Source organism: Thunnus maccoyii, chromosome 4, assembly GCF_910596095.1.
Source record: "Thunnus maccoyii chromosome 4, fThuMac1.1, whole genome shotgun sequence".
NCBI classification, from domain to species: domain Eukaryota; kingdom Metazoa; phylum Chordata; class Actinopteri; order Scombriformes; family Scombridae; genus Thunnus; species Thunnus maccoyii.
The window spans coordinates 16,032,088-16,060,059 of NC_056536.1; the positions used below are offsets into that span (position 1 = coordinate 16,032,088).

Here is a 27,972-nt window from a genome sequence, read left to right on the forward strand (position 1 = left end):
AATGTTTGGGTTTTGGAGTGTTGCTGACAAAACGAGCAATTTGACAACAATATTGGGCTCTCGGGGAACTCATGATTTAATCAGAAATATAATCGAAAGATGATACTTGTTCATCAATATAATCGTTAGTTGCAGCTCTAGTCTAATTCTAAGTCTTTGCTGTCAAAAAAGAGAATAAGTGTCCACAGTTCTTGGGCGAGATATGAAAGTAACTTTCCTATTAGAAACACTGAAAATACCAATGTTTTTGGCCTGCTGGAGGCTTGTTGGGCTGCCTGACCCGTCACTCAGTGATTTGTAAAGCCGCTTGTTGAGTCTCTCCTCTGGTCGGCGGCGATTCTTAACATGGACATGAGCTGAAGGCATCCGCGGCATGCGGCTGGATGCCTGCGGTGCTGCCATACATACATGCCTATATTGGGAAAGTAAGTAGCCAACGACGGGGCCCTCAGTCAGACTGCGTGAAGACCGATAATCAAAGAAAACATCAAGATAATTGAAGTTATCGCAGGGTACAGCAGCAACCGTTAGCTCGGTCAGGTTTAAATACGGGGAAACACGAGCTCGAGGCGGAGGGCGTGGCCACGAGCGGTGACGTGCAGTGTTTATGAGCAGCAAACAGTCAACACGGTAACCTGTCAGCCCTTCAAACCGTGCACCGTAAACGGTATGTTACCCCATCAGCATCGGTAATTCATCGATGGTTGTTGCGAGGAACACTTCAAAACACATCCTCAGGCTTTTGAAATGTATGTCATCTGATTTTAACATCTTCTTGTGTCGGTTGTTCCTCGCATCTTGACGCTAACGTTAGCTTGCTAAGCTAGCTAACTTGCTGCTAGCTGCTGCTGTAAATTTAGCCAGAGAGATCTTTTTTTTTTTACTCCAAACCAGCCTGTCAGCTTCTGCTTTGCTACACAGGTGGCTCTTGCGATTTGTATATGAACGCTAATCTGTTATTCTCAAAAGCTGTCACTACGTGTAAAATGTACATTATTGAAGCAGACTGTCTTCAGTTTTTCTTTTGTTATGGAGCGCATTCTTGTCAAATGAGCTCAGTTAACATTAATTGTCAGTCATTGTACTTACTACAACCGTAGTTACTGATATAACCGATATGTTACTGTCGAGTAGAAACAGCAGAATAACGTCAAACATCACAGCGTAAGCATTTACTATTTAGATCGCATTGGTGGAGCGATGTTGGCTTGATATTATTTCTTTGACCTGAAAGTGATTATGAACAAAGAATGGAACAAATCTGAGAAGTAAAACATGTTTCTAATTAACTAATATAAGTAATCATACATAATTGTCCTCATGACTGTCTTCAGGATTGCATGACATTTTGATCCGACGATCAACAAGTTACCCTCGAAATCGTGATTCTTTTCTATTTCATATGATGTGAATTTTTTTTAAAAAAGAGGTTGTATTAACGATAAACTCTATTGCTGATCTCCCAATACTCAATACAAAGCGTCACAGCAAACCTGATTACAGTATATACTACCAGTGTATCAGTTAATTTTACACTAAAATATACAATACGTTTCTATGTGCGTTTTTGGTCACATCTAAACCTTTAAATACTTTACAGCACATATTTCAGCATCACATTGTGCAAACTCATGCTGGTAAAATGGTGGCGTAATAAATGCATTTCTATGTTAAGACATTACAGTACGTAATATTGAAATAGTCACATGACATACACTCCCTGCCACTACCTAAGAAGAGCTCCAATCACCCAAAATAACTAAAAACACATGAGGGGCCTTTTAAATTTGTTGGATCTCCATTGTGTCTTTCAGCTTTTAACTCCAACTTCTTGAAAACGGCGTTTCAGCGTGCCGTATTGTCACCCAGCTCGGGTGCCATGGTCCTCTGTTACACATGAGCTCTACTATGTGGTACATCATGCAAAGCATTCAAAGTAAATACTCCTTGTCCGAGCGGCTCATCCGCACCATCGCAGCCATCCGCTCATTCCCACACGACAATGTGGAGGATCTCATTCGTAAGGTAGGTCTGTTTGTCGTCCAGTTACACTTCAAATGAATAGTATCTCAGTGTTATCACATCTATTGACATCATTATCTCCTGTGTGTCTAAGGGAGCCGATGTGAACCGGATGCATGGCACACTTAAGCCCCTGCACTGTGCCTGTATGGTCGCTGATGCTGACTGTGTGGAGCTGCTGCTGGAGAAGGGGGCAGAGGTATGTTATAGATGACTCCTACACATGGAACCGTTTCCCATAGCATGACGTAAGATTTTAGATTTATGTCCTACCTTCCAGACAGCCACAGTATGATATTAAAGTCAACCTGTAGAGGGTTTAACCTTGTTCGTGATAGTTAATCCATGACACTGAACATCAAGCTTAGTTTTATTTTTTCTCAACAGTACGCCATGTTTGTGCGGCAATGCAGGTGTTAGCAGGAACAGATATTAAAATTCTTCTTTGTTGGTGTGTTCAAGAAAGCTTTGACATCTGAAGCCGAATAGTGACTTTACAAAAAACATAGATGCACAAACTGTGTTGTTAGAAAATCAAATATGGAGGACGTACAGTAAACAAACATGGAACTCAAATTAGAACTGTGACTAAAGATTGTTTTCATTATCAATTAATCTGCCGATTATTTTCTATTAATTGATCATTCGTTTGTATAAAATATCAGAAAACAGTGACAAATATCAACCACAATATCCTAGAGCACAAAGTAGCGTCATTAAATCTCTTGTTTTGTCCAATAAACAGTCCAAAACACGAACATATTCAATTTACTATCATGTAAGACCAAGAAAAGCAGCAAATTCTCACATTTAAGGATGTGGAACCATCAAATTATTGGCATTTATGCTTAAAAAATGACCTAAACAGTTAATCAGTTATCAAAATAGTTGCTGATTTTCTTTCGATCAACCAATTGATTAATCGACTAATCGTTGCAGCTCTGGCTCAAACTATGAGTTAAGAATTTGATAGTTTTTTGCATTAAAAGGTTGACATTTAACACCCAACTCTCTAGTGTGAGATGTTGCAGTTTCCACTGCGCACTTAAACACATCAACGGATAAGTTTTCAAAACAGAACTTGCTCAGAATTTACAGCATCTTACGTAAGACCACTATCTGCAACGTATTTGCAGATAGTGAAAATTTGAAAAAAGAAAAGTAAAGCTGAGCATGATTTTCAGTGAAGGAATCCATCTCTGAATGTTGAGTTTCATACTGTGCAAACATGATGTGAAACCAGTAGGGCTGTAGTCAACCAAAGAAAATCTTGGTCGACTGAAATCGTACATAATCTTCAACTAATCGATTAGTCGCGGGTGGGGGGGGGTGATGTAACGGGACAGAATGCACATAGATCTCACATTTCTCCGTTTTGCCTTAAGGCTAACCTATTGTTGCTAACTTTGGGCTAATGAGCTAACCCCATTCACTTTTCCAGCACTTGGGGAAACAACAGACCTGACTTCTTCGCATTTATTAACTGTTACACTTTAGTCTGTATTGTACATTTACTGCCAGACTGAGAACTTACCGCTAACCTTTTCCTCTGCTCCGCTCGCATTCACCGTCACTTCCCTGCCGCTCTTTCCCACTCGCTACGCAAACATACTAAGCACTGCCCTATTCCTATTACGCTACCGATATTTAGCGTTATTTTTGGCATTAAAAAAATATCTTTTGGCCTGGCGGGGGTTCGTTGATATTATTACACAAGAAACGCTGATTCAGTAAACATTCAGTACGTTCAGTTAACACTCAGTAAACGTTGAGCACAGTTAGATCCAGCAGTCTTCATTAGGTTGGGTGAGTTCAAAGTTGTGAAAACAAGCAACAAGTTTTCACAGGTTATTTGTTAGTCTGTCCCTCCCGCCGCAGGAAATAATGGATTAATCCTGGAAAGTTATTGATGTAGCACTCCTCTCCTTATGAAAGTAACACAGAGATTATTCGACCAATGAGAATTTAGTCGCACGAGAGCATATCGACCAACTAATCGACCAGTCGATGATATATGCAGTTACTAGATGAAAACGTTGTATACCACCAGCATGTATAGTAACTTGAAGAGTTGGTTCATTCAAATTATGAAAAAACATTTTTACCTTTTGTGGTGTCTGGCCATGCGGATAAACTTGGTTAAATTTGTCAGGTTTGGAGATATCTGTCTTTAAGATTTCTGCCTCACCCCAACATAAAAGAGATGAATGTAATTTAATTTAGTTTGTTGAGCTCATGGCTCTTGAAAATAACATTTAAACAGCAACAGTAAACTGTGTCTCTGTTACTCTGGATAATTACTGTGAACAGTGTTCGTTGGGACTATTTCTTTGGTAGAAAGTAGCTCCACATCAGTTTGGTATTTTCTTGACCTTGAAATTTCCTTTGCCTGTTGGTACCCAAATTACAACACCCTTCACACGATGTTCCACTTCACACAGTACTTTTGCACTTGACTTGTGGTGGTCATTGCGCTTGTGCAATTTAAGCATGTGCAGTATTGTTAACTTCTTAAAGTATTTGACAGGCAATTTTCTATATTTTCCTTATTGTCAGAAAATCTCATGTGCAGAGCCAAACCAACCATGAACTCATCCTACTTACTGTGCATATTATTGTGTGTATATCCAAAGCTTGATATCTTATTCCTCTGTGCCGTAGACCTCCGTTGTTGTCCAAAAACTATTAAAAACACGTCAATGGGCCACACCGCTGCACTGGGTGACATGTACCTTCGTCCCTGAAGAGAGCGGTTACCATGGCTTGTTTAGAAACGGCTCAGAACCTCACTCCTGAGGGTTAATATCTTATCTCTGTTTTTACTCTTTAGAGCCATTTCTAAACAAGCTATGGTAACCGCTCTCACCCAGTGCAGTGATGTGTTTTTAATAATTTTTTGGACAACAGAGGTCTACGGCACAGACGACTTACAACATATCAGACTTCAGATACACACACAATACCTCTAAGTAGGATAAGTTCATTGTTGGTTTGGGTCTGCACATGAGATTTGTTGAGAGTAAAAAAAAAAATGTAGGAAATTGCCAGTCAAATCCTTTGATATAAGATTCTTCATTACATTAAATTTCCTTATCAGGTAAACGCTTTGGATGGATATAACCGCACAGCATTGCATTATGCAGCAGAGAAGGATGAGAGCTGCGTGGAGCTGCTGTTGGAATATGGGGCCCAGCCAAATGCCCTGGATGGCAACAAGGACACTCCACTTCACTGGGCTGCCTTCAAAGATAACCCAGAGTGTGTAAGAGCCCTGCTGGAGAGCGGGGCCTGTCCCAATGCCCGGGACTATAACAATGACACACCTTTGAGCTGGGCAGCAATGAAGGGCAACCTGGAGAGTGTCAAAGTGCTATTAGACTACGGAGCCCAGGTCCATGTGACCAACCTGAAGGGCCAGACCCCTATTTCCCGACTGGTGGCCCTGTTGGCCCGGGGCCTGGGCACTGAACAGGAGGAAGAGTGCCTGGAGCTGCTGTGTCGGGCAGCAGGGCGGTTTGAGATCCGACGAGCTGACGGCACCCTTCCCAGGGAGCTTAGTAAGGATCCCCAGCTGCTGGCGAGGCTTACCAACATGGTGGCTCACGCTCCCTCACTTCGCTCTCTGGCACGCTGCGCTGTCCGGCAGAGTCTCGGAGTGCAGTTCCTCCCTACTGCTGTTAAAGAGCTTCCTTTACCAGAGACTATCAAAGACTATCTACTGCTGAGAGACTGAGGTGGTGAAACCATTGGGTGCTCTCAGACCTCACTGGCTGATCATTAGATGGCTCACCACACAGCATTTATTGGCGAGGAAGTCTCCATTGAATTATAGGATATTGTCTGACAGTGGCCCTCATTTATCAAACCTTCTTGCAAGTTGATACAGACTTATGCACCGGGAGAGATGTCTTTTTTTAAACTATCTAGTGGTTACACAACATTTAAATGAGCTGTGATTTTATTTCAGATTGGTACATCTGATCAGTTTCAGCTGTAGGAGCAAAACTGCACTAGTGCATTATCTTTGTATTGTTACATAAAAACATCTTAAAATTATGCAGTTTTTGGTAACTCCCTGCATGGTAAAAAGAACTCTTAACACAACAACATGTACTCAGCCCACCCTGCATGCAGTACAGAAAGAACCTATCAGGGTTGGCAGGATAAGATAATTCTGGGTGGGGACAGTGAAAAAGCAGCGTTTCCCCCTCTCTCATTACCACCGCTGAGGTGCCCTTGAGCAAAGCTCTTAACCCCAACTGCTCAGTTGAGCTGCTCAGTGGCCAGCAGATCAGACTGTGGTTGTACTGGGCAGCTTCCAGGTGTGAATGTGATCAGGGTGTTCCTGCAAAAGAAAGGCTTCCTCTCAGTGAAACTTCCCTGAATAAATGAGGGTAAAAAAAAAAAAAAAAAAAAAGTCATCCAGCTGTTCTCAACATGGTCATAAAGAGCCAGTGCATCTTTGAGATTTTAAGTAAGCATATTCATTTTTTTGTATGCAAAATTCACAATAACTGTTAATTATTACATTTTAAAACTTGAATAGAGTGAACACATTATGCTATTATGGTTTGTCACAGAGCATGAGGAAAATTTTGTCAAATATTGAGTTTGATGGTAAAATTATCAACCTCATTAAAAGATTAAATGTAAGATACAGTACCGGTCAAAAGTTTAGAGACAATTTCTCATTGAAGTGAATGGAAAACTTTTGAGTGGTACTGTAGGTTTATGAATGAGGGCTAATGTCTAATGATGGAGGCTCTCCAGTAATTCTGTCAGAGGATGTCATTCCTGAAGTAGAGCTCAGGAACGAGTGTTATGTAGTTTGTGTGATAGTTGGAGTGGCCGTCTTTCTCTCAATGACGTCCCAGTGAACCTCAGTCCATTTTTGCAGTACTGAGGAAAAAAAAACACCATCCAGTCCACTGAAAATGTTAAACACTGATGAAAGTGATGTCAACATGCCTGCTGTCCTGTGTGATTTAGAATTAATTTGGGCTTTACTTTGATGAAGGTTGCAGTTGCCAAGGAGGAATAAAAGGTTTTTATTTTTTACAATGGGTGTCTTCAGTCTTAACTTGCAAAAGTTGGGGTTATCATGGGTGCTTACTGGTCCAAGATTTTGCAGCATATGTTTAAAAAATATTTTAAATTGAATGTCTAAATGTTAGAAACCATAAAGCAGCATGATTACTAAGTTTTTTGTCCTTTTTAAGATTCTCTAAATAACCTTGCAAAATGTATTTAAGTTTCTTATGGCATCTGTCTAAAAATCTGACCATTTCTGTGCTTGATTTTGTTTTCTTGTTCTGCAGATGTAAAAAAAAAAATTCTCTCTTAGATCATGTCTTGTGTACACCTGCACAAGTGTTTTTTTGTTTGTTTGTTTGTTTGTCAATGTAATGAAAGTAAATGCCTTTATATTCCATTCAATGTTTTCTCTCCATTCTTCACAAAAAAGGTGAATTCATTAAGTTGTTTAACCAGACAGCTAAAATACATCCAGCAGATCATAATTAGACAATTACTCCTTTAAAAGTCTAGTTGAAGGCTATGAAATCCTACTGAAACACTGTCATATTCATATTATTGACCAAGTTGAGGATTTATTTGCATAGACCTTTCAGACTTTAGGAAAAGCACACGTGTTACTAATAATGTTAACGATGGCTGTGTTCTGTTAAAGTGTCTCAGTAAACCGTGACGGTGCTACTAGAGAGCCAGCATGCACAACAGCAGGACCCTGAAACTGAAGCAGCTAAATGGAATTCAGGCATTATTAATTTGATTATTTATACCTGTGCTTTTCCTGCTGTGACATGTCAAAATGTGTTGTGTAAAAAAGGCCTGATACGTGTTCTCTAATACTTTATGATCGAGTCTCCTTGTTTTGATTATCAAACCAGCTGACAAGGTGCAACACATTTGATATTCAAAGCTTACATACAGCTGTAAGATTCATCATGGCAATGTCTGTGTCAGAATAATAGGAACACATACTGCTCTGTCACTGAAAACATGCTTGAATTTAAAATCCTTTAGTAATAGCACATTATATCCTGGATCAAAACATATATACAAAAGCATGAATGTTAATTTAGTGAAGAAAAGGCTCCATTATTACATTTAACTGTGTGAAATGTCCCTCTGGTTAGTGATTAGGATTGAATGCAGCTGCGATCTCTTGGTGTAATTAAAGTCTTACTGGATTCATTAGACTGAAGCACAGTCATTACAATGAGAGGGCTGGAGGGGCTCAAATATGAGAAACAGCATCATAAGTTTTCAGTTAGGACTGTTACTCAGACCTCTATCCAAACAATGTCAAATTCTGGAGCAAAAATGTAGTGTGGGCCCCTAATGAAGTTTTGATACAAGAGCTGACATAATACAAAGGGAATTTTATATTTATTTTAATACTGAGAAAAATATCTAATCTTCCAGAGAAGAACTAAGGCAAAACATTAAGACTGCCAAGAAATCGCAGATTGCATCTGTCAGTCCGTCTCTTGACAGGAAGACAAAAGTTAACTTTAGCACATTCAGTTCTCAAATTATCCATCGGGGGTCTCTCTAGCCTTGTCTCTGAATCATTGGCTCATAAAACAGCCTCCAAATGAGACGTTCAATATAATTTGTATATTCAAGGAAGATTGTAATGTAACAGTTTCTGTATATTACATCAGCAGGCCTCATCTTTAATAGTTTATGCATTTTCAAACATATACTGAATTTCCATAATCTCATCAGTGGTGGAGGTACTCAGATCCTCTAGTTAGGATAAAAATACTAATACAACAATGTAAAATTAGTAATTTACAAGTAAAGATCCTGCATTTAAAATCCTACTTAAGTAAGAATACAGATGCATTATCACAAAAATGTATTTTATGTCTCAAGTGTAAAAGTACCTCGTTCTGTGGACGAATGCCCCAATGACTGCTATAATATTATATATTACAGTATTCATTTTTTAATACTGGTACATCAATGCAAAAGATGATTCATTTTGAAAATAAGGAAAATGTTCTGCTACAAAATTTGTCATTTTTCTTAAAAACTTTTCTGTTATCTCTAATATTGGAAAGTTTTACTCATTTATTTTGGGTGTTGAACAGTTATTCAAATAATACCACCTGCTAGGTTTAGAGAGGAAATCTCTCTTTGAAGAGAGAAGTGCTAACAACTCATGCAGTGACATCTGAAACTTGACAAGGGGCCCCAAATAGATATAGCTTTTTTGTAAGAGGTCTCAAGTCAAAAAAAGTTGGGAACCAGCCATTTAATCTTCAATATTGCATTGTATGTTTTTATGTAAAATGTTAATCTGAAAAGTAAAAAGTAACTGTCTAATAAATGTGTATAATAAAAAGTACAATAGTTCTACTGAAATGTAATGGAGTAGGAGTCAAAAAGTACAAAAAGCTATTCTACTTGAAGGCTATTACCGCTATTCCATAATTGAATAAAGCATATAATTTGGTATTTTGTATTTTTATGGTATGTGTTATGTCCATTGGAGTCACTTTAGTTTTGCCGTCATACACTCATGTACTTTTATGTGTGTATGGATCCCTTGTTTTTTAGTACTGAAGTTCTTGTATTGCCCACATGTTGTAGATAATATGGTCCAAAAATAGGAATATATAGTGTGCGTGTATATATATATATATATATATATATATATATATATATATATAATTTGTATGTAAGTATGACTGAGCCAGTGGTTTGTAAATTTAAAGAAAATTGTCAAAACCAACCGTTTTTATCATTCTGTATCACTTAAATTCTTACTAAGAATGACTAAAAAGCTGTTTACATAATAATTGCTTCCTCCATAGTGATTAGATATAACGTTAGATATGGTTAAAAACTTCTGAAGTGAATGAGAAAGGAGTCTTTTTGACAGGTCTACCACACTTCAAATGACCTTTTTTTCATCCAGTTTCTAGGCTGAGAGGGGAAATATTTTCTTGTATGTGCCTGTATGTCCAAAAAATATGAATCACCACAGGAAACTTGTTAAAAATGGGTCCCAAAACCAGCCAAGCATTTGCCCTCAACGTCCGGGTACATATTTAAACCAACGTCTGGCTACGAGAGTTGACGTGAACTCTCGCGATGACTCGACGTCGAGGGGAGTGTCAAATTCCAAGAGAGAGGAGAGGAGAGGGAGCCAGAGAGAGGGGCGCAAGGGTAAGTTTGTAAACACTTTATTACCCTTTAAAGTCACCATAGATATGTCCTCTACATTAAACTACGACAAAGTAGCGTCCAGCGCGACAGTTTTCATTGTTTGTTACGATTAAAACTGCACGTCTGTGTAATTGTCAAACTGTTGTGGCAGTTACAACGTTTCATTCGGATTCACTGTCTCGCTTTGAACTCAAGTGTAAGTCTGCTAACCAGTCAACTGCTAGCTCCTCTCTTGCTTTTGTGAATTTTTGACTGTCTGTAATGCCTTTAAAATATACCAGTTCAACTTCAACTCGGACTTCATTAAATTAACGTTAATGTTTGTTTGTTGTCATCGCGGAAACTGGTTGTAGCGCTGTTATTACTCATTTTGAATGTGCGTTCGGCCTGTTGTTAACGCTAGCCACACAGAGCTAGCCATTAGTTTTATCGTGGACACAAACGTTAATTTCGGGGTTTTAACCAATAAGATTCTGTTCTCCGATGTTATTGACAGCGTCCAAAGCTTCGCATGCGTTAGATGTTGTTGACTGACGTGCTTATAGCCAATTGCTGAAAAGAATAGGCGGTCTTGTTACGGGAAAAGGCAGGGCTTTAAGTGCGCCCGTACGTAGCCAGAAGGTAATGGAGGCTAAAAAAGACAAACTTTTCAAGCCAGTCAGCGTTGTCTGGAAGAGGGAACTAAAATGTGCAGGACTGTGGGATTTCAGGTTTATTATTAACCTCTCCTTCATGCCCGAAACTCCACAAAAAAATAACCGCCCGTCTGTTTTTTTGGCGGTAGACTTTGCTATGAAGTACTTTGTTGATCCCCGTGGGGAAATTGATCCTCCGCATTTGACCCATCCTGTACACACACACACACACACACACACACACACACACACACACACACAAGGAGATGGACTATGGTGTCTATCTGGGTTTGCAAGAAGAGCCTAAAAAGAACTCAAATCTCAAGTAATAATGATATCCATAGTATTGCAATCTGAGCTGTTAAACGCCCCAGGATCCACATCCCCATGCATGTCAACACCTTCATTGGGAATGTAGGTCATGTTTTTGGCAGAGTTGTACCAACTTCCATCACATAGAGAAGTGTTAACACCAGAAAATACTGCAGCCCGTTTTTGTACAATCAAACATCTCGACCCTCTCTCAGTAGTGACATATGTTTTGAAATTATGTGCACCATAAACGTTCTTTGATACAACTTAAACATCATCACATTAACACATCTGGTGTTTAAATCTAATATTTCAAAATTATATGTTGAGCATGCATGCTTTTATGGATACAATTTTGCCTGAGGCTGAGATGTCAGTGATACAAAATGCTCTATTTATGCTTAATGCTATAGGGCATAAATTATTTACCAACTTTGTTTCAGCACCAGAGGCTGGGTAGGCTCTAATTTTGATGAGAGAAAAAAACATCAAGTGACATGATCTTTTTATTTTGACTTTGTAGTTACTGAACTAAAACCTTACGGCCAGTGCTGATAAAAGTTCCTGAATCAAATCGTCACAGTGTTTCTGATTTAATTTTAGATAAATGCCCGGGGTCCATCCTGCATTGTCCTGTACTGTGTGCTAGCTCGGCATGGATTTAGCTTTTAGACCTTGTTAGTTATGCAGACATGGATATAGGATTTCATTTGTTCCATTTACCAAATCTCGGGTTCACTTTGCTTACATAAATACATATTGGCTGTTGCACACACCCAGTTACAGCCTGGATCTCCTGTCTCTAAAGCGCATAACTCACATTTACAAGACCTCACCTGTGATCTAGTAAATACCCATGACCCCTCACTTAACCAATCGCTGACTTTTTCTTTATTTCTTTTTCTTTCTTTCTTTCACTATTTCCTCATTACCTCCCCCTCCTTTACTTTTTTTCTTTTTGTGGGGTCTCCCCTACCCTCTGGCAATTCAAGCCTCGGATTCCAGCGTCATGGCTGCAGCGTGAGCTATTAATACAGTTTGTTTAGTCAGTTTCCTAGCAAGCTGCATCAAACACTGGATGGCTGTGGCTGATTATAGCTGGGACTCGTTCCCCTACACCTGCTGAGTCGGAGAAATCCAAGTTAACGGTGGGACTTTGGCAGCAGCTCAATGAGAGGGACAGGATTTAGGGAACTTTGAGTGCTTCCAACATGTCACCTTGGATGAAAGGAGGCAAAAATAGGTGGACTTTGTATCCAAACCTGTGATGAATATTAGCGATGTGTCTCAGGACTAATGTAACTAGCAGATTGATTTATTGTCTCACACAGAGTTGAGGCTGCATGAAGCAGAGCGTTTTACAGGACGCCGTAAAACTCACACTGTCGATTCATTAATTATGCTCAGGGTTTATTCTCAATGAGACACATATGACAAAGTAATAAACATTCTGTTCAGGCATGTGAATCTAGCAGAGGATTTCAGATAGGACTGCAGTTTTAGAAGATACCCTTCCAGATAGATTGTCTTACCACAAAGCCACGCAATAGATGCCAAAGAAAGGACCACAGAACGTGGTTAAGATATTGGTTGGTGCAGCTATGAAAACAAATGGTATTTTTCCACCCCTGTCATCTGGAATTTATGGTGGACTTCCCACAAAATCAAATCCCCACATTTCATGTCGGTGCCAGCCAGCCAAGTTAATGTCTAGCATGTCTTTAGTAAGATGTAAACTCTTGAAATCTGTTCCCCACTCCTCACGCCAGATGTGTCCATTTCCCCACACAGTCCACACCCTCGGTATAACGAGCTAGTCGGAGTATCTCGTTTGCAGACACATCTCTGCACAAATAGACTCACTGGATTGGAAGCACTTTGTGAGGGCCCTGGCACTGACCTGTTGCTTTTCTCCAGAGCACGGGAGGTCTGCTAGAAATCAGACTGCTCTGCTTCATCGGTCCTTTTGATCTGTGCAGACAGGGACGACGCTTTTGCTTGCAAACAGGACGCAGGCCCCTTTCCTCATAAAGACATGGAGCTGAGAGACACAACGGTTAGGCCTGTTGCAGGCCCAGCGTCATGGGAGAGCGTCATATTCCAGCGCAAGGCTTCAGTAATCATGTGTTGGCTCAGAGGCAGCTGTCCTCGGCAGAGGGAGAGATGGAGGGAGGAAGGAGGAAAATATACTGACTTCACATTGGGAAAGCTTTCAGACATTTATGCCTCGCCAACATAATGAATAATCTGTCCCACTCAATAATGTTAGGCTACATGCTCCAGCCATGTAGTAGGTACAATAGAGGTTAATGTGGTCAGTAACACAGTAATATTACAATACTAAATATTTTTAACTAATGCTGCCTTCCAGTTTGTGGGAAAGCCGTAGATATTATGTTGGATTAATCCATCAGCCGCTTTTTGAAATGAACATGATAAAACAAGCATTACAAACAAGTCAAAACAACACAGAAGTAAAGAAGGTTGTCATGTCAAATTATCGTAGCCAAAGTAAAATTTTAGGAAGTGGATCGCTAAGACATCAAAGGCAAACATTTTGAAAGGCTACTACTAAACCATTAAGGCCAGACTCCATCCCTCCTCATGTATTTTAGCTGAACCTTATTGAGTGTTGCGGTTGTAGTTGCTTTTGTTTATTGAACGGTACATACTTGTATACATAGCAAGGGCCTTTGATGCATGTTAGTAGTTTCTGTACTGTACTGTCAGTGGGACAGCATTGTGTAATTGCTGCCAAACGTCACTTAGCGCCAGCCGAGAGTGCTAAAACATTTATGTCCCCCGTCTCTCGTCCATCGGCATCACCACCCCTCCAAATCCCTAATTTAAATTTAATGACCAAGTTATTTTTTTCTAAACTTCCCAGTTTGTCTTAACGTGGAGTGTTGCCCAGCTGTGCAGAGCAGTGCAGGGTGGGGTGTTTGGTGGAGTTGGGGATAGGGTTGGGGTGGGAGGGCAGCCGTCCTCTGTGGAGACAGCTGACAGAATCAGTAAGCCTCCCACAGCTTTAGCTTATGTCACTGTAGCTTCAGGCACAACAGGAGGAGAAACCAAACAGAAGCATGTGCATGTTTAACTCTTGACAATAGCATGTACTCAGGAAGAGAGGGATCTCGTATTTAGTTTGTAGTTCGGAGGAAAGCCTTGGAAGCGTTTCCAGTGCATACAAATGCCCAACAATGTCCCTCTATTTTTACAGTAACACCAAATATTTATGCTATGTTAATAGCACTTTAATAAGATTCCTTTTATGTTATTACAGCATAGAGCTGGACGATAAACTCAGTTTTTTTGATTCCTGAAATTATGAATATTCTGCTGACCTAAATTTAGTTGCAGTTGCAGTTTTTTAGTGAAGAGATTGTGTGAAGTCCATAACTTTAACTGAGAATGGATACAACAACAACCAACCAGTTAGCCCAAATTCCACTGAAAATCTCTACTATCTGAAATTGGTGATACTGTAATTACTGGGGTCAAGTATATCAGAAGTGTGACAACATGAAAAAAGGAATCGAATTATATACTGATGTATTACTCCATTATAAAAATAATATTTTTGGGTAACTGTGACAATTTATTGTGGCATTGATTTTAGATCTTATTGTCCAGCTCTAACATATCAGCAGCATTTTCATGTAATTCTCCTCAGCAAGCAGCCAGCAAACACTTACAGATACTTACTGCCATTAAAATGTCATGATATATGAAACTAAAAGTATCACAACATTGTTGGTATTCACGTATTGAGTAAAAAACTAGTATTTCAGTATTTCCCACTTCCAATCAGCGGTGTCTATTGGATTTCTCCACCAGTCACGTGTGTCTTCACACTGAAAAAGCAAGCAAGCAAGTTAGTTGGAATTAACTAGCACTAAAAGTGTACTGTGGAGTCACTCAGAGCGTTGATGGAGATTACAAAAACAGAGATTGCGCACATTGAAACAGTTGGAACAGAACGGGGGAGCGACTGAATGTGGGGTACATGAAGGGAAAAGGTTGGGAGGTGCTGGAGAGGTGAGCAGAGGGAGTGGTAAAGACAGAAGGAGGGATTGGAAGTGAGGGAAAATCAGACAGAAGGAGAGAGAGAGAGGGAGATATCTTTGTGTAAACGGTAGCTGTTGTCCTCTCTGGAAACGGCTCCTCATTGGCCAACCAGGAGCCCCCCTGTGTGAAGGAAGTATCACCAGGGAAACTTCGTCTCGCTGCCTCTGTGCGTGTTTTCCTCCTTGCCAGGGTTATTTTTAAATAGCATTCAGCTTCCTGCTCAGACTAGAGACTACAAGCCACAGCATCCCTGTTGTGTTGTTTTCAGGATTCGCCAGCTGACAAATCCAGAAAAACTGCAGCAATGTTCTCCTCTTCTCCTCTCCCACAGTTACATTGCATGCTTTTTGCAAAAATGGGGGACGACCGACCTTTTGTGTGCAATGCTCCTGGCTGTGGACAGGTAAGTCCCCTCCTTCCTTGTCCTGGGTTTCAAGTGTGTGCATGTGTGTGGTGTGGAGTAGTTTTACCCTTGTGTAAGTAGTGTACAACAGTCAACTGTAACTACTTATGAATGAATGTGTTTTCCTTCTAAAAGAAAATGGAGTATAGCTTCATATATACAATGAGCAAACTTGTTAATCCTTAAAAAGACTTGGGGCTGACAGCACACGTCTTCTCATTGCCAGCATAAGCGAACTTGCTGTGATTTATGCAGCTCTCTCAATGATCATCACACTAACAGCATTTTCGCTAACATGCTGTCTCCTGAGACAATGCTGTCTCCTTTAGCAATGACTCACTGGAAGCTCCAGTGAGTAATCAGAGCACAGTTATTGTTTCAACCTGTCACTGTTGACTTCTAGCGCCTGCAGACACAGGTTTGAGCCACAGCAGTGACTCAGCTGAGTGCCAATAGTGTGCTCACATGCCAGTAACGTGGTGCATTGTCGGGGCTTGGCCTGATATCACAGCAAATTATGAGAAGTGCGTTCTTGAACTCACGATTATTCAACACAGGAAACATCATGTACGAGGCTGCTTTCAGTTGGGTGTGATATCCCAGAGCTAGTGTTGGATTATGTCTCCTGGGGTCTGGAGGGAGAACATGTTTATGTGGTTAAGGAACATTTGTGATTCATAAGCCCACTTCCATCCTCTGATCAGGAGTGATCTGTTGTACACGGGGGTTTGCGGTTTGAACAGCAGGCATGAAAAGCAGCTAAACGTGTGTGTGTCAGATAAATAAATGATGATTGGTTGTTTTTTTGTTTTCTTCTCAGAACATTATGGACACCAGGGGACCCCTTTCCCTGATAGAAAACAAAAAACATTTAACCTCCCCTTTGACATGTTTCTGTGATATATGTACTCTGCATATTTCATTTGTACACATCATTATTAATTTAGTTGACAGCTAAAGCAACAAAATCACATGAAAGCTTCTTAAGGCAAAGTTGACGGTTGATGACAGCGTTGGGTCTACAGCTGTGGCACTCTGACCAGCTTTGTTTGATTGTTAAACTGTTGTATAAACAGGTCTGAGATCATAGTGGGGTGTGATGGGGCTAGTTGTTTGGATGTAGGTTTGTGATATAACAACACAATCTGAGTTATCTGCACATTATTAAGATTGGCTAAAACCTTACTTTGAGGAATATGGACATGTTTTTCTTGTTTAATTTGACAAAAGAATCCCAGACGTCCCAAATGTTAAGGCAAGCGTTCATTATTATTATTTTTTACACTTGGTAACAGCAAAACAAGCTTAAAACACAACATTGACATTAGCAATGTTAGCAAACACTCACCTGTTTACACAGCCAGCAGACACGAAGCAACATTAGCATTAATTTGGATTTGTGCTGAGCAGGTAGTGAACTTGTTGGTTTAGCAGAGATTTTTTTTTTGCTGAAAACAGCTACCTGCAGCTGGAGATTGGGATCAGGTTGATGAGAGAGGTGAGACAGTAGAGTTGTGGGGCCATAAAATCCAAAACAATGAGTTGAAAGATGCTAAAACACTCCACGGAGCTGTGGGGAACTGCGGAGTTAAGAGATAATTCACTGAAGGTTTGTCACTACGAGCGAGCCCTTTCACATTACACACAGTCATTTGATCCATTGGAAATGTAAAAATATCAGCCGGTGCAGCTTTAAATGTTGCGTAAACACAAGCAGCTGAACGAGGAATTTCCTTAGATTAAATACAGTCTGAAATTTTAAATATTTTTATTTGAACCAGGAACTATCTGATCAAAGAATAAGCAAATTAAACTGCAGAAGTAACCAGGCATTTGATTTTCAAACTTTTGGCCCTCGATAGTTTGTGCTATGGACACATTTAAGTTTGTACCATAAAAGTATTGAGATTCAATTCCCAGTCTTACATATAAAGCCAGCTTGTAACATCATACAAATTGTTATGTTCTGCTGGCCAGAACATCCTTTATGTTAGTTTGCTTTATGTCCAAATGCCGTTTTACTGCTGCCCTTTACAAGCAACAGTTGTCTACCAGGAAAGTCTGAATCATGCCCATAATAGAACGAGGATGATTGACTCCTGGCTTTGCTCAGGGTTTTCCTTTTACCGAGTTAACAACAACAACAGCAGCAGCACCCCATTATACGATGCCTAGTATTTACTGTGTGGGGAGGGGTAATCCTAGCTGCTAGTATCTCATACAGGGAGATTAGTGGGAGATAGTTTCCTCCGCAAGACCCAGCCGCCTTGTTCAGAGGAAAGAGACAAATGAGACATGTAGTTGTATTGGTGATGTTGCCTGGTACGGCTAAAAATAAGCTCCCTGACACTTGACTGTGTTTCCACTTCACTCTCTCACGACTGAACTCGCAACTGCAACGCGGCACCCTAAAATAGGCTCCAGCGAATGGTGAATAGGCTGGTGCCACAGCCAAGATTATTCCTCCTACGTCTCTGACTGATTCACCTCGCCACTTCTCCAAAGACGAAGTGCTGTGTGTCGGAGGATGGCTGTTGGTGCTGTCTTCTAAAGGTCTGATTTGCCAGACCTCCCGTAGCTTCTATTGTGGATATGTGATAGGAAGTAAAAGAACGTAGGCTTTTTACTGAGACACAGTTTCCAACATCCACATGTTTTAAATGGCAACTTGTTCTCTCCTGTAAAAACACCTTACAGTTGCATCTGTTTTATCAACTTATTTGCTTTCTGTATTTTTCCATGCCAGTAGTTTTTACACTTCTTCAATTTATTTAGGCTACATTTATAATTTCTCATTTCTCATTCCCTTTATATTTGTGCTGTAAAAATCACTTCAGGTCTCATCCATAGTAGCTTCATAATCTCTACATAATTCTAGTTGTGTAAAGACATATGAGCTCTTGCCCTGCAGCTGTAATAGGCCCATACAGGGCTTTTAAGACACGAGGAATTGTACACCACAGATACAGTTTTCTTGTGGTTTGTCACATAATGGTACAGCAAAGGCTGCATGTGTTGAGCCATATCTCCAAAAGATTATCAGTCTCTGATTATTGCAACATGATATCTGGGTTAAGGTACTACAAGCTATTTCTTCAGGTCACCAGGACAAGTAGACAATTTACCTCTAGGCAAATTCATATATAATGTACTTATCTTTCCTCTTTTCTTGTTCACTTGTTCCAGAGGTTTACAAATGAGGACCACTTGGCCGTACACAAACACAAGCATGAGATGACACTGAAATTTGGACCAGCCAGGACTGATTCTGTCATTATTGCAGGTACCGTTTGTCTAAGAGGCAAATGTTCAGCTTTACTTTACCTCTTTTATTAAATATCCTCTCCCAGTGTTATGATTGAGACTGTTTAGCATACCTCAGCGTCAGAACGCTCCCACACTATTAGTACTCATGAAAAGCAGCTCCAAACACACATTTATGACATGGGTTTCTATATTCAATGCTAAGTGTGAACAGAGCGTGAAAGCGTTACTTTGAATAGTTATCTGTGTTCATTCCCTTTTGCCAGACCAGACACCTACTCCCACCCGCTTCCTAAAGAACTGCGAGGAGGTTGGTCTGTTCAACGAGCTGGCCAGCTCCTTCGAACAAGACGATGATGACAAGAGAGCAAAGAACTCTGTAAGACAGGTTCGGGGTTGTTGATTTTGTCAGTGTTTTTATCTGTGGGTTTGTGTATCTGCATGAACTACTATGTACAGAAACCAAGGGAATTTTTTGCAGCCTCCCATGAAGTAAAAATTACCTTTTTTACTTCCTTCTTTCTTGCCTTAAGTGTTGATGTAGTCAGAAATTACTCCTTGCAGAAACTCCTGCTTTGTGCATGCCGTCTGTCATTAGAGAAACTATTGCAACAGTTTAAGATGGTTTTATTGAAATGGTTTAGTGTGTTTTATTGTGCTAGAAATAGAGTTTCATGATAAATACTTGCATGATAAATACTCACTTCCTTTTTTTTTGTACTGCAGTCAATGACAATGTTATCTTTGATACCTTAAGTAGTATGACTGTGAAACTTACTCTCTTTTATCTCTCTCTCACTGCTTCTGTCCTTTTCAGCTCCCTGCTCCCAACTCTGTGGCTTTAGACATGAGCCTGCAGACGCCATCAGATGTGAAGGTGAAAAAGGAGGCACCTGTGGAGGTGGACTCCTCACCACCAGACAGCCCTGACTCCTTCTCTGATCAGTCAGACAGCTACATAGAGCCTCTGGTGAAAGCAAAGGTAGGAGAGAAACGGGAGGAAGTGTGTGGGGGGGTTTACATTAGTGAATAGAGAAAAGGGTGGGACCTTAAATGGTGTAGAAATGATATGGCTTATGATACGTGTCATCATGACTTTTACGGTATTACATAAAAGCATTTAGGGGAAGTAAATCATATCTTTTTTTGCCTCAAAGATGGTTTGTCTTCATTTTGAATCATTTTAATCTGTGTTTTACTTAACTTACCACACCGTTTATCTCCTAGGACACACCACCCAGGAGTTCGGCCCCCACGCCGACTATTGTGCGTCCAGGTTCCCTCCCACTACACTTGGGATTTGATGCCCTTCAGCCCACGATGCCGTCACCCACCTCTGTCATCACACAGGCACCGCCTTCCAATCGTACTCTGGGGTGAGTTAAGTTCAGGCAACATCCCTCTACTGACTTCTGCCGACCTTTTCATCTTGATTGACCTCTTACATTTCCCCTTGAGTAACTTTAAAGCTGTCAAGAGTTTGAAAAAACACATTTTCGTCACTCACGAAAGTTTTTTGTGGCTGCACAAATTTAAATATGCTAGATGTTTTGTGCATCTTTTAAACATTTCACTGTCATTCAACTGACATATTTTCTATCTATAAAAACCTTGTGTTCTTGATTTAAATTTGATATAGATTCCTATCGATTTAAGCAGTTTTTGTCTGCTCAGCTTGGATTAGTAATGATAGATGTAATAATGGACTTTGTGGGTTGAAGTGGATAATGTTTTCCTAGATGGTGATAGGTGCTTTGTTACGGAAACCCAGTCTAAAGTTGTCATTTATACAAACATGAATGAACCTCCTGTTCCTTTGTGTCTGCCTGTCTAGTTCGCCAACCAGCCACTACCCCATGATGGTGCTTCCCTCTGGCCAGGCGGTGCCTGTGCTCCCTGGTCCCGTACAGATGCCCTCTGTCATTAATGTAAGGCATACCAACAGTCTAAATATGTTGTATTTGACTTTTATAGCTGCAAAGTTGATTTAAGCTGTTAGTAAATGCATATTTGTGTATCTCATCTGTTCTCCAGCTGGCCCGACCCATGTGCATGGTACCCAACATTCCTGGGATCCCTGGTCCTCCTCTGGGAGGCAGCAGCAGCGGCTCTAACTCCCCTTCTGGCTACAGCATCCACTCAGAGGCCAAGATGGTCAGCACTAGATTAGCTCGCTATTTTTATCTCTTTATCTGTTCTTTTTGTTTCCATCTTCACCCTCCAGCCCTCTTCTGCACTGGCTTAGTTTGTTCATCATATGACTTTTTACTGCAGTTACTTGATGTTGTTTATTTAACCCTTTCAACACAACTACACAAACTTAACTGAATTTATGATACTGCAACGCACAGAGCTCTACGTAAGGATTCTACCTTTCAACTGCATTTCCAATGAAACCGAGTATGTGTAGTAATTGTTTTTAGTAGTACAACATACACTAAGTGTCCACTTTAGTGCGTCAATTTAAACAAACAGCTTGCTAGTTGAGTAAGAAGTAGAAGATCATTGTCAGCAAAGGCTTGGAGTGTTTTGCTGGTTTGGGAATGTTTTCTGGGCACAGGCATAAACATGGCTCTCTAAGTACTAAAAGGTCATCATCAGAATGCTGTTGGCTACTTAAATGTGCTTTTTACCAGTTCTGTGCCTTTAGGGCCACAATCCCCCAAAGCAACATCATCTGAAAATCGTTCCAGGAACACGTAATTTTTTTTAACATCATCTGCAAAGCCTCCAGAGCTCAACCCACTACATAAGGGTTAAGAGAGAACAGGATGTCAGGCACATTATTGCACTGCTGACAACAAGCTAGAACTGTGTGACACAGCATGAGCAAAGGTCTCTGCAACACCTTTTTAAATTGATACCTTAGAAGAATTTGTGTGGGATTAGATTTGTTTGATAATAATTGAACAAAATCTACCAAGAATCAAACAAAATAAATTAAATTGAAAATTAAAAAAAAAAAGAACCACAAAGGCAAAACTTACTAAGAAGCTATACAAGACATTTGATTATAATATCCTCCACTTTTCTTTCATTGATCGGAATTTCCCCTTTGCTGTCACTTGTTTCAGTTTCACTGCTGAATTTTTCAGTTTCATACCACTTGTTGCTCGTCCAGACCACTGACCTGTCACATAATTTGAAACAGAGAGACCTTCTAAAAGTTACCTGCCAATGGGGATGCAGCCCTGTAACACAAGAGCTTTGTGTCAGACCTGAAAAATTCAGCAGTGAAAGAAAAGTAGAGAATATTATAATCAAATGTCTTGAATAGTTTTATTGTCAATTCTGCCTTTGAGGTCATTTTTTGGTTTCAAATTATTTTTATTCACTTCCAATTTATGTTTTTGTTTGATTCTTGGTTCAATTATTATGAAACAAATCTAATCCAATAAATTTAAGCTTTTCCTGAGGCAAAGTGTAGTACAACCTGGTAATGATTTCAATTCATCGTGAAAACTTCAGAGACCAAGAAGCAAACATGTTGTCAAACACAGTTATTGCACGTAAAATATGTCTGTCTGCAGAAGAACACCACAGCACAAACATTTGTCACTAGAAATGAATCTACTTTCATCACATAACACATCTGCTGCATAAGTGTGATTAACAACTTACTTCAGGCCAAGTTATTTTTGCTGACACTGTAAATGAGTTGATGTCAACATAAGCCAACTTGTTAGTACAGTGTCTAGAAGTCTTCCTGTGATGTTTAAATGATAGGAAATACATAAAAAATGAAGTGCTGTTCCTATTGAGTCTACAGCTTCTTTAATGCTTAAACCACACTGGTTATACTGTTGGTTTGGCTGTGTATTCTAATCCCTGTGCTTGTTATTGATACTGATCATTTGATTATTCTCCTGTAGCGTCTGAAGGCTGCGCTGTCCCAGCAGAGCCCAGGACAGAGCATGGGTGTCATGGCCATGGGCAGCAGCCCCATGGTACCTCAGAAGGCAGAGCAGAGCCAGCTGCTTGTCCAACATCCAGATGCTCCATCACCTGCACAACCTCAGGTACGCTGTGTTGTTTATATGCAGAGACATGACAGTAACATGACTTTCAAGTCTGAGAAAAACTGAGAAATTGTAACTGAACTTAACTCTGTTTTTAAGGACATGTGTCCTGTTTTCGTTACAGAAAATTGGGGCTGTACATCTTGTAGTGAGATGACTAGGATGTGCTCTGACTAAAATAATGAAACTATGACTCAAACTTCCCTTTTCTTTCTCATCTTTCTTCCGCTCCCCTCCCTTGTCTGTCTGTCTGTTTCCTTTTTACCCTTTGCCCTGGCTCTCCCACTAGGTATCTCCAGCACAGCCTACAGGTGGGCGTCGGCGGCGAACAGCAGACGATGACCCAGATGAGCGAAGGCAGCGCTTCCTCGAGAGGAATCGGGCCGCGGCGTCACGCTGCAGACAGAAACGCAAACTTTGGGTCAACTCCCTAGAGAAGAAGGCTGAGGAGCTCAGCACCATGAACGTCTCACTGTCGGTGAGTGGGCTTGAAATTGGTGGGCAGGGATGAAATGTGGCCTGTGGTGGCCCAAGTTAGTGTGTGCATAGTCACATGGACTGCGCTCAGCTGACAAGCTTCCAACTAGTAGTGGAAGTTTGAGAGGTATACTCCGCGTGGGCAAAATCAGATTAAGGGATGTTTTACACTTTTACTAATGTGTGAGGTTACAAGACGTGTAACCTTGGAACCTATTACAACTTTTTTCACATCTTTATTGTGTTATTTGGTGGTTTCAGGTCATTTTTACGCTGTTTGCCCAGTTCTCCACTGCTGGAATTACTGTAGTTAAAACCAGACTGTTTACCCCTGTAGAGCATTTCTTAGCTGAAAAACATTAAAATTCCAGTGAGGGGAAAAAGTTTAGAAGGTCTCTCTGTTTCGAATTATGTGACCCAGCATTAGTTGTGATTTTTCTTTTGGGGTAAACTGCATGATATGAATTTTCTATGAATTGTTAAAAGTATTGATCGGCCTGATTTTCCCTCCTGTCAGAATGAAGTGTCTCTGTTGAGGAATGAGGTGGCTCATTTGAAGCAGCTGCTGCTGGCCCATAAGGACTGTCCCGTGACCACCCTACAGAAGAAGAATGCCTACTTAGGTGAGCCTTTCAGAATTATGCCATGTTACTCACTACATTTGAACTGCTAAACAACAAAGATAATGTCCGTAGTTTTTCAGCAAAGCATGGAGTATATTCATGGTTGCCAGTTTAAGTATAAATCTGTACTTGTGTCATCTCTTTTTTCTACGTAGTTGCAGAAGAGAGCATGAAAGACACCTCCGAGCCTACAGGTTCCCCTGCCCCGGTGATCCAGCACAGCTCTTTGGCGCACAGCCCCTCCACAGGGCAAAACGGCCTGAGCTCAAGGGCAGCAGCTGAGGCCATGGCTATGTCTGTGCTGGCAGGAATGGGCCAGCAGCAGAGGGCTGAGAGTGGATCCTCTCACATTATCATGGCTGCACAGTCTCAATCTGCTGCCAGATGATGAGCGATGCCACCACGGCTCAGACTTGGCTCACACTCGTCACCCAGGGGTAAAGAAGAGCAGCGAACCCCCCCACCCCCACCCCCACCGCCCCTCCACCCTGTTCCACTTCCCCAATCTAGAAGTCCAGATTTGTTATCTTCTCCTTCCCTCTTCCCTATGCTCCTCTGCTCTCTCTGACCCCCCCGGTGGAGCCATCATGCTGTGGCCTGGAGCTCAGCAGCAGCCTTCTGGGAATGGACTGAGACTTTTGAGAGAGCTTCCTGTTCACTTTGCCATAGACTACAGGGGCTGGACTCCAACCTCCCCACCCTCGTTGCCCCCCCCCCCCACCCCCTCCACCCCGTGCCTCCCCACTCATCTCTCCTCACCCTCAGTCAAAATGACTCTTCACTGGACTGTAGGGCTGCGTCGCTCTGAGTGTACTGCCGTAACGAACTTCCCACGTGGACATGTAACACACACACACACACACACGCACAGTTTCAAAGATACAGGTGTTGCATAAACATTCTCGATCAAATCAGATACCAAACAACACACAGGGCTTTACACTGTTTTCAGCAGGGAATAGTGCCTTGTGCTCCTTCGACTTTTTAGCCATGCACACGCCCACACACGTCATCACAGCATACGTCCCTATACATACTTGGCTCCAAAGATGCAGTAGTTGTCTAGACTTCAGTGACTCAGATCTCAAATATTCACTCAAACCTTTTGTAAGCGGTTCCACCTTAAGGTGATCTCAACATGGACCCAAAACCCCTTACCTCATTTACACCCCTTTAAGATAAAATTTATAAACTGTGTGTGATTGGCTCTGTGTGTATGTATTTATGTACATCAGAACATAGCAGATTGCCTACTCCTGATCTGATACGTTAATAGCTAGATTGTTAGCATGTGACTTTTTTCTATTAGGGTGTTATGTCCTTGATACAGTATGTGCAGCTATATTTTTTTTTTAGTTAATTGGCACATCCTCCCAGATTAGTACGCAGAACCAAAATATGTTAGATTGTCCAAGACAGTATAGCATCCTAAAATCTGTTTGTTTGAGCAATAATTTTTTCTGATCTGAAGGGAATTCAACTTCTCTGCTCCTTCTCATGTTTCCTCAAAAACACAGCAAAAGTTTTTTTGCTGTTTATTGGTTTTCTAAGTGGATACCTTTTTCCATTTTGTATGAAACTATTCTAGTGACTGTGTTTCTCTGTGTGGGCTCTGGACTTACTGTAACTGTTAATTTCACACTTCTCAGGATGGTTGCACATCCTTGCTGCTCGTTGGAAGTGCGATGAATCCCTTATGCTCTTTACCAAACCTAAACTAAGCCATAATAACAACAACAACAACAACAATGACAACAACAAAAAAAAAAAACAGATCTCTGAATGTCCAAAGTCCACCTGGTACTTGTCCTCGGGCAGGAAGTAAATAGCCTGACTGTTATCTTGTGGTTCAGAGGTCACAGTGACACAATCTACAGTATTATCACTGCTTATTACTTGCACTTACGTACAGTTTCACACACAATGTCTGATGATTATGCCTTAATATCACGTTGGTGCCTCCGACATCCCCACTTAAATATACACAGATTTGCTCGTGAAAAACAATATATCCTCTGAAAAATGTGTTTGCCTTGATTTGTTCATTTAATCAAAATGAAAAGTTAACCAACAAGGAACAAAAGATTTAATAACTTGTCGACTAAAAGGCATTTTAAATTCATGGTTAATTTAACCATCAGTCTGTCTTCAGTGACATAAAATGAATGAATCCTTGTCTGTCATCTGGTGGAGAGACACAGCAAAGACATCTTCACTGATAAAAGCCTTGAGGGAGGAAAAAGTTCAGACTTCTTGTGACGGTTTCTAAAAGGCTCCAGTTCTTCAGAAATCCCGCCAAGATATTTTATCATTATATTATTTACATAAACACCTAAACAAGCAGTTTGCTTTTCTTGTTTTCCTTCATATATTTCTGTCCCTCTTTTGGCTGGTATGGTCATATATTTGCAAGATGTGATATTGTAAAAACAAGATATCTGTCCATTATCATAAGGGCATGTCTTTATGCACTAAAATATTGCAAGTTTATTGTTGCTTTGTATTTTTTGTTCATTTCAAGTTTTTGCGGTTCTCATGTCCTCTCGGCCTTTTTCGGAGATATTAAATCCTTTTTTAAAAAAAAAAAAAACATTATTTTTTTCTTATCTGTACTGTATACATGAATGGGAATTTGCTCAGCAACTTTAATACCTTTCACCTCTGACTGAACCTCTTGTCCTCAATGGCGACCCCGGCATTTTGTTGTACTTTGAAGCTGGCGCTATATTTGTCTGGCAGTCCCTTATAGACGATTGTTCATATGGAATGAAAATTCAAACTATATTTAGCTTTCATGTAATTCATGTCATTGGCACCTTTTCTGTCATTTGTTTTCTTTTGTTGTGTGCTATTTTCAGCACTATACAACTTTTGTCATAACGCTTCTGATTGTACTGATGAATATAGAAACTAATTTCTTTAACAAGTGGATTTATTTTGTTTGTTTTCTCTACAGAAAAAAAATGTGATCAGTCCTTTTACAAAAAAAGAGATTTTGTCCCCTTTGTCATATCTTCTAAGATGAATTTGGCCACGTCTTTCGACTTTCCCTGTCTAACTTATTTTTATAATTGGTCAAATAACAATCGTCATAACAGAGTTGGCATATTAATATTACTTAGAATTGTTGTGGTAAAAGCAATTTAATGAAAAATGCAACAATGTGAAAGTTGCACATAGTATATGAATGGTTTTTCACACTCCCATTGTTGGACTGATGATTTCAAAAATTGTCCTTGTATTGTACATATCTGTACTATATGAATATATTTACTTTTCCATGCATGTCCAAGTGGAATACTATGAACACTTACAGTGCTGCAGTTTTAATTAAAGAAACTACATCTTAATGAACTTTACCGTTTTTTGCGTGTTTTCAGCTTTGATACAAACAGATGTTTTCTCTTCATGGACTATGAAGTTCACATAAGTGGAGACTTGGAGTTAAAAAAAAGAGCTTGTTAAAAATGTGGTTTGATAAAACTCTCAATCAAGTTTCCTGAAATCAAATATGATTGAATGTGTGTAAAGATGTCTTATAATACTGTATATCCTCTGTGTTCATATACTGTATGTCCCCTCCTCACTGCAGCTCCATTGATAAGATTGTATTGTTATTCATTACTTTGTAGAAAGTACTCTGGTTCCAGTTCTGTTTTATGTACTTTAAAAGTACATCCTAAACTTTTTTTTAATGTTGCTTAAAGCGTGGCTGTAGCTACCATTGAGCACACTGAGGAAAAAGGAAAATTTGAAACAGCACTGAGGCCTTAATGTAGGGAAATGCACTTTACTGAGCAGTAAACTTCATAAAAAAGTAACAACCAAAGTAATTATAGAATTTAAATACCTTCTGTTCACACTTTCTGCCGGGGTGAGGGGTGTGTTTGGGTGGTTTAGACTCATGACCTCAGTATTTCTAAAATCCTGGCTGCAGCCCTGCTTTG

General features: G+C 40.3%; 2 protein-coding genes across 5 annotated transcripts; both read left to right on the top strand.

The window, feature by feature from the left end:
• The first annotated feature begins 320 nt into the window (after positions 1–320).
• On the top strand, positions 321–7,453 carry asb8 (ankyrin repeat and SOCS box containing 8). 3 transcript variants are annotated; one of them, XM_042410368.1, is made up of 4 exons: positions 321–425; positions 1,815–2,025; positions 2,117–2,221; positions 5,120–7,453. In XM_042410368.1, the coding sequence occupies exons 2-4, from the start codon at positions 1,897–1,899 to the stop codon at positions 5,753–5,755; spliced, it is 870 nt and encodes a 289-aa protein (XP_042266302.1). In that variant the 5' UTR covers positions 321–425; positions 1,815–1,896; the 3' UTR covers positions 5,756–7,453. The 3 variants fall into 3 exon arrangements, with proteins under 3 accessions (XP_042266302.1, XP_042266300.1, XP_042266301.1); XM_042410366.1 differs by lacking the exon at positions 321–425 and adding an exon at positions 442–667; XM_042410367.1 differs by lacking the exon at positions 321–425 and adding an exon at positions 661–749.
• A 2,689-nt stretch (positions 7,454–10,142) lies between these two features.
• Positions 10,143–27,379, top strand: atf7a (activating transcription factor 7a). 2 transcript variants are annotated; one of them, XM_042409568.1, is made up of 12 exons: positions 10,143–10,224; positions 15,571–15,642; positions 18,829–18,925; positions 19,173–19,294; positions 19,724–19,888; positions 20,134–20,282; positions 20,741–20,834; positions 20,941–21,060; positions 22,779–22,925; positions 23,215–23,403; positions 23,920–24,025; positions 24,181–27,379. In XM_042409568.1, exons 1-12 carry the CDS (start codon positions 10,150–10,152, stop codon positions 24,411–24,413), a joined length of 1,569 nt encoding a protein of 522 aa, XP_042265502.1. In that variant the 5' UTR covers positions 10,143–10,149; the 3' UTR covers positions 24,414–27,379. The 2 variants fall into 2 exon arrangements, with proteins under 2 accessions (XP_042265502.1, XP_042265503.1); XM_042409569.1 differs by having other exon boundaries at positions 19,173–19,285.
• Positions 27,380–27,972: the final 593 nt, after the last annotated feature.

Coding starts and splice junctions, on each gene's coding strand:
- asb8 (XM_042410368.1), top strand. CDS start 1,897: ATGAGCTCTACTATGTGGTACATCATGCAAAGCATTCAAAGTAAATAC. Junction 2,026..2,116: donor TGGAGGATCTCATTCGTAAG/GTAGGTCTGTTT, acceptor TGTGTGTCTAAG/GGAGCCGATGTGAACCGGAT. Junction 2,222..5,119: donor TGCTGGAGAAGGGGGCAGAG/GTATGTTATAGA, acceptor TTTCCTTATCAG/GTAAACGCTTTGGATGGATA.
- atf7a (XM_042409568.1), top strand. CDS start 10,150: ATGACTCGACGTCGAGGGGAGTGTCAAATTCCAAGAGAGAGGAGAGGA. Junction 10,225..15,570: donor CCAGAGAGAGGGGCGCAAGG/GTAAGTTTGTAA, acceptor CCTCTCCCACAG/TTACATTGCATGCTTTTTGC. Junction 24,026..24,180: donor GAAGAAGAATGCCTACTTAG/GTGAGCCTTTCA, acceptor TTTTCTACGTAG/TTGCAGAAGAGAGCATGAAA.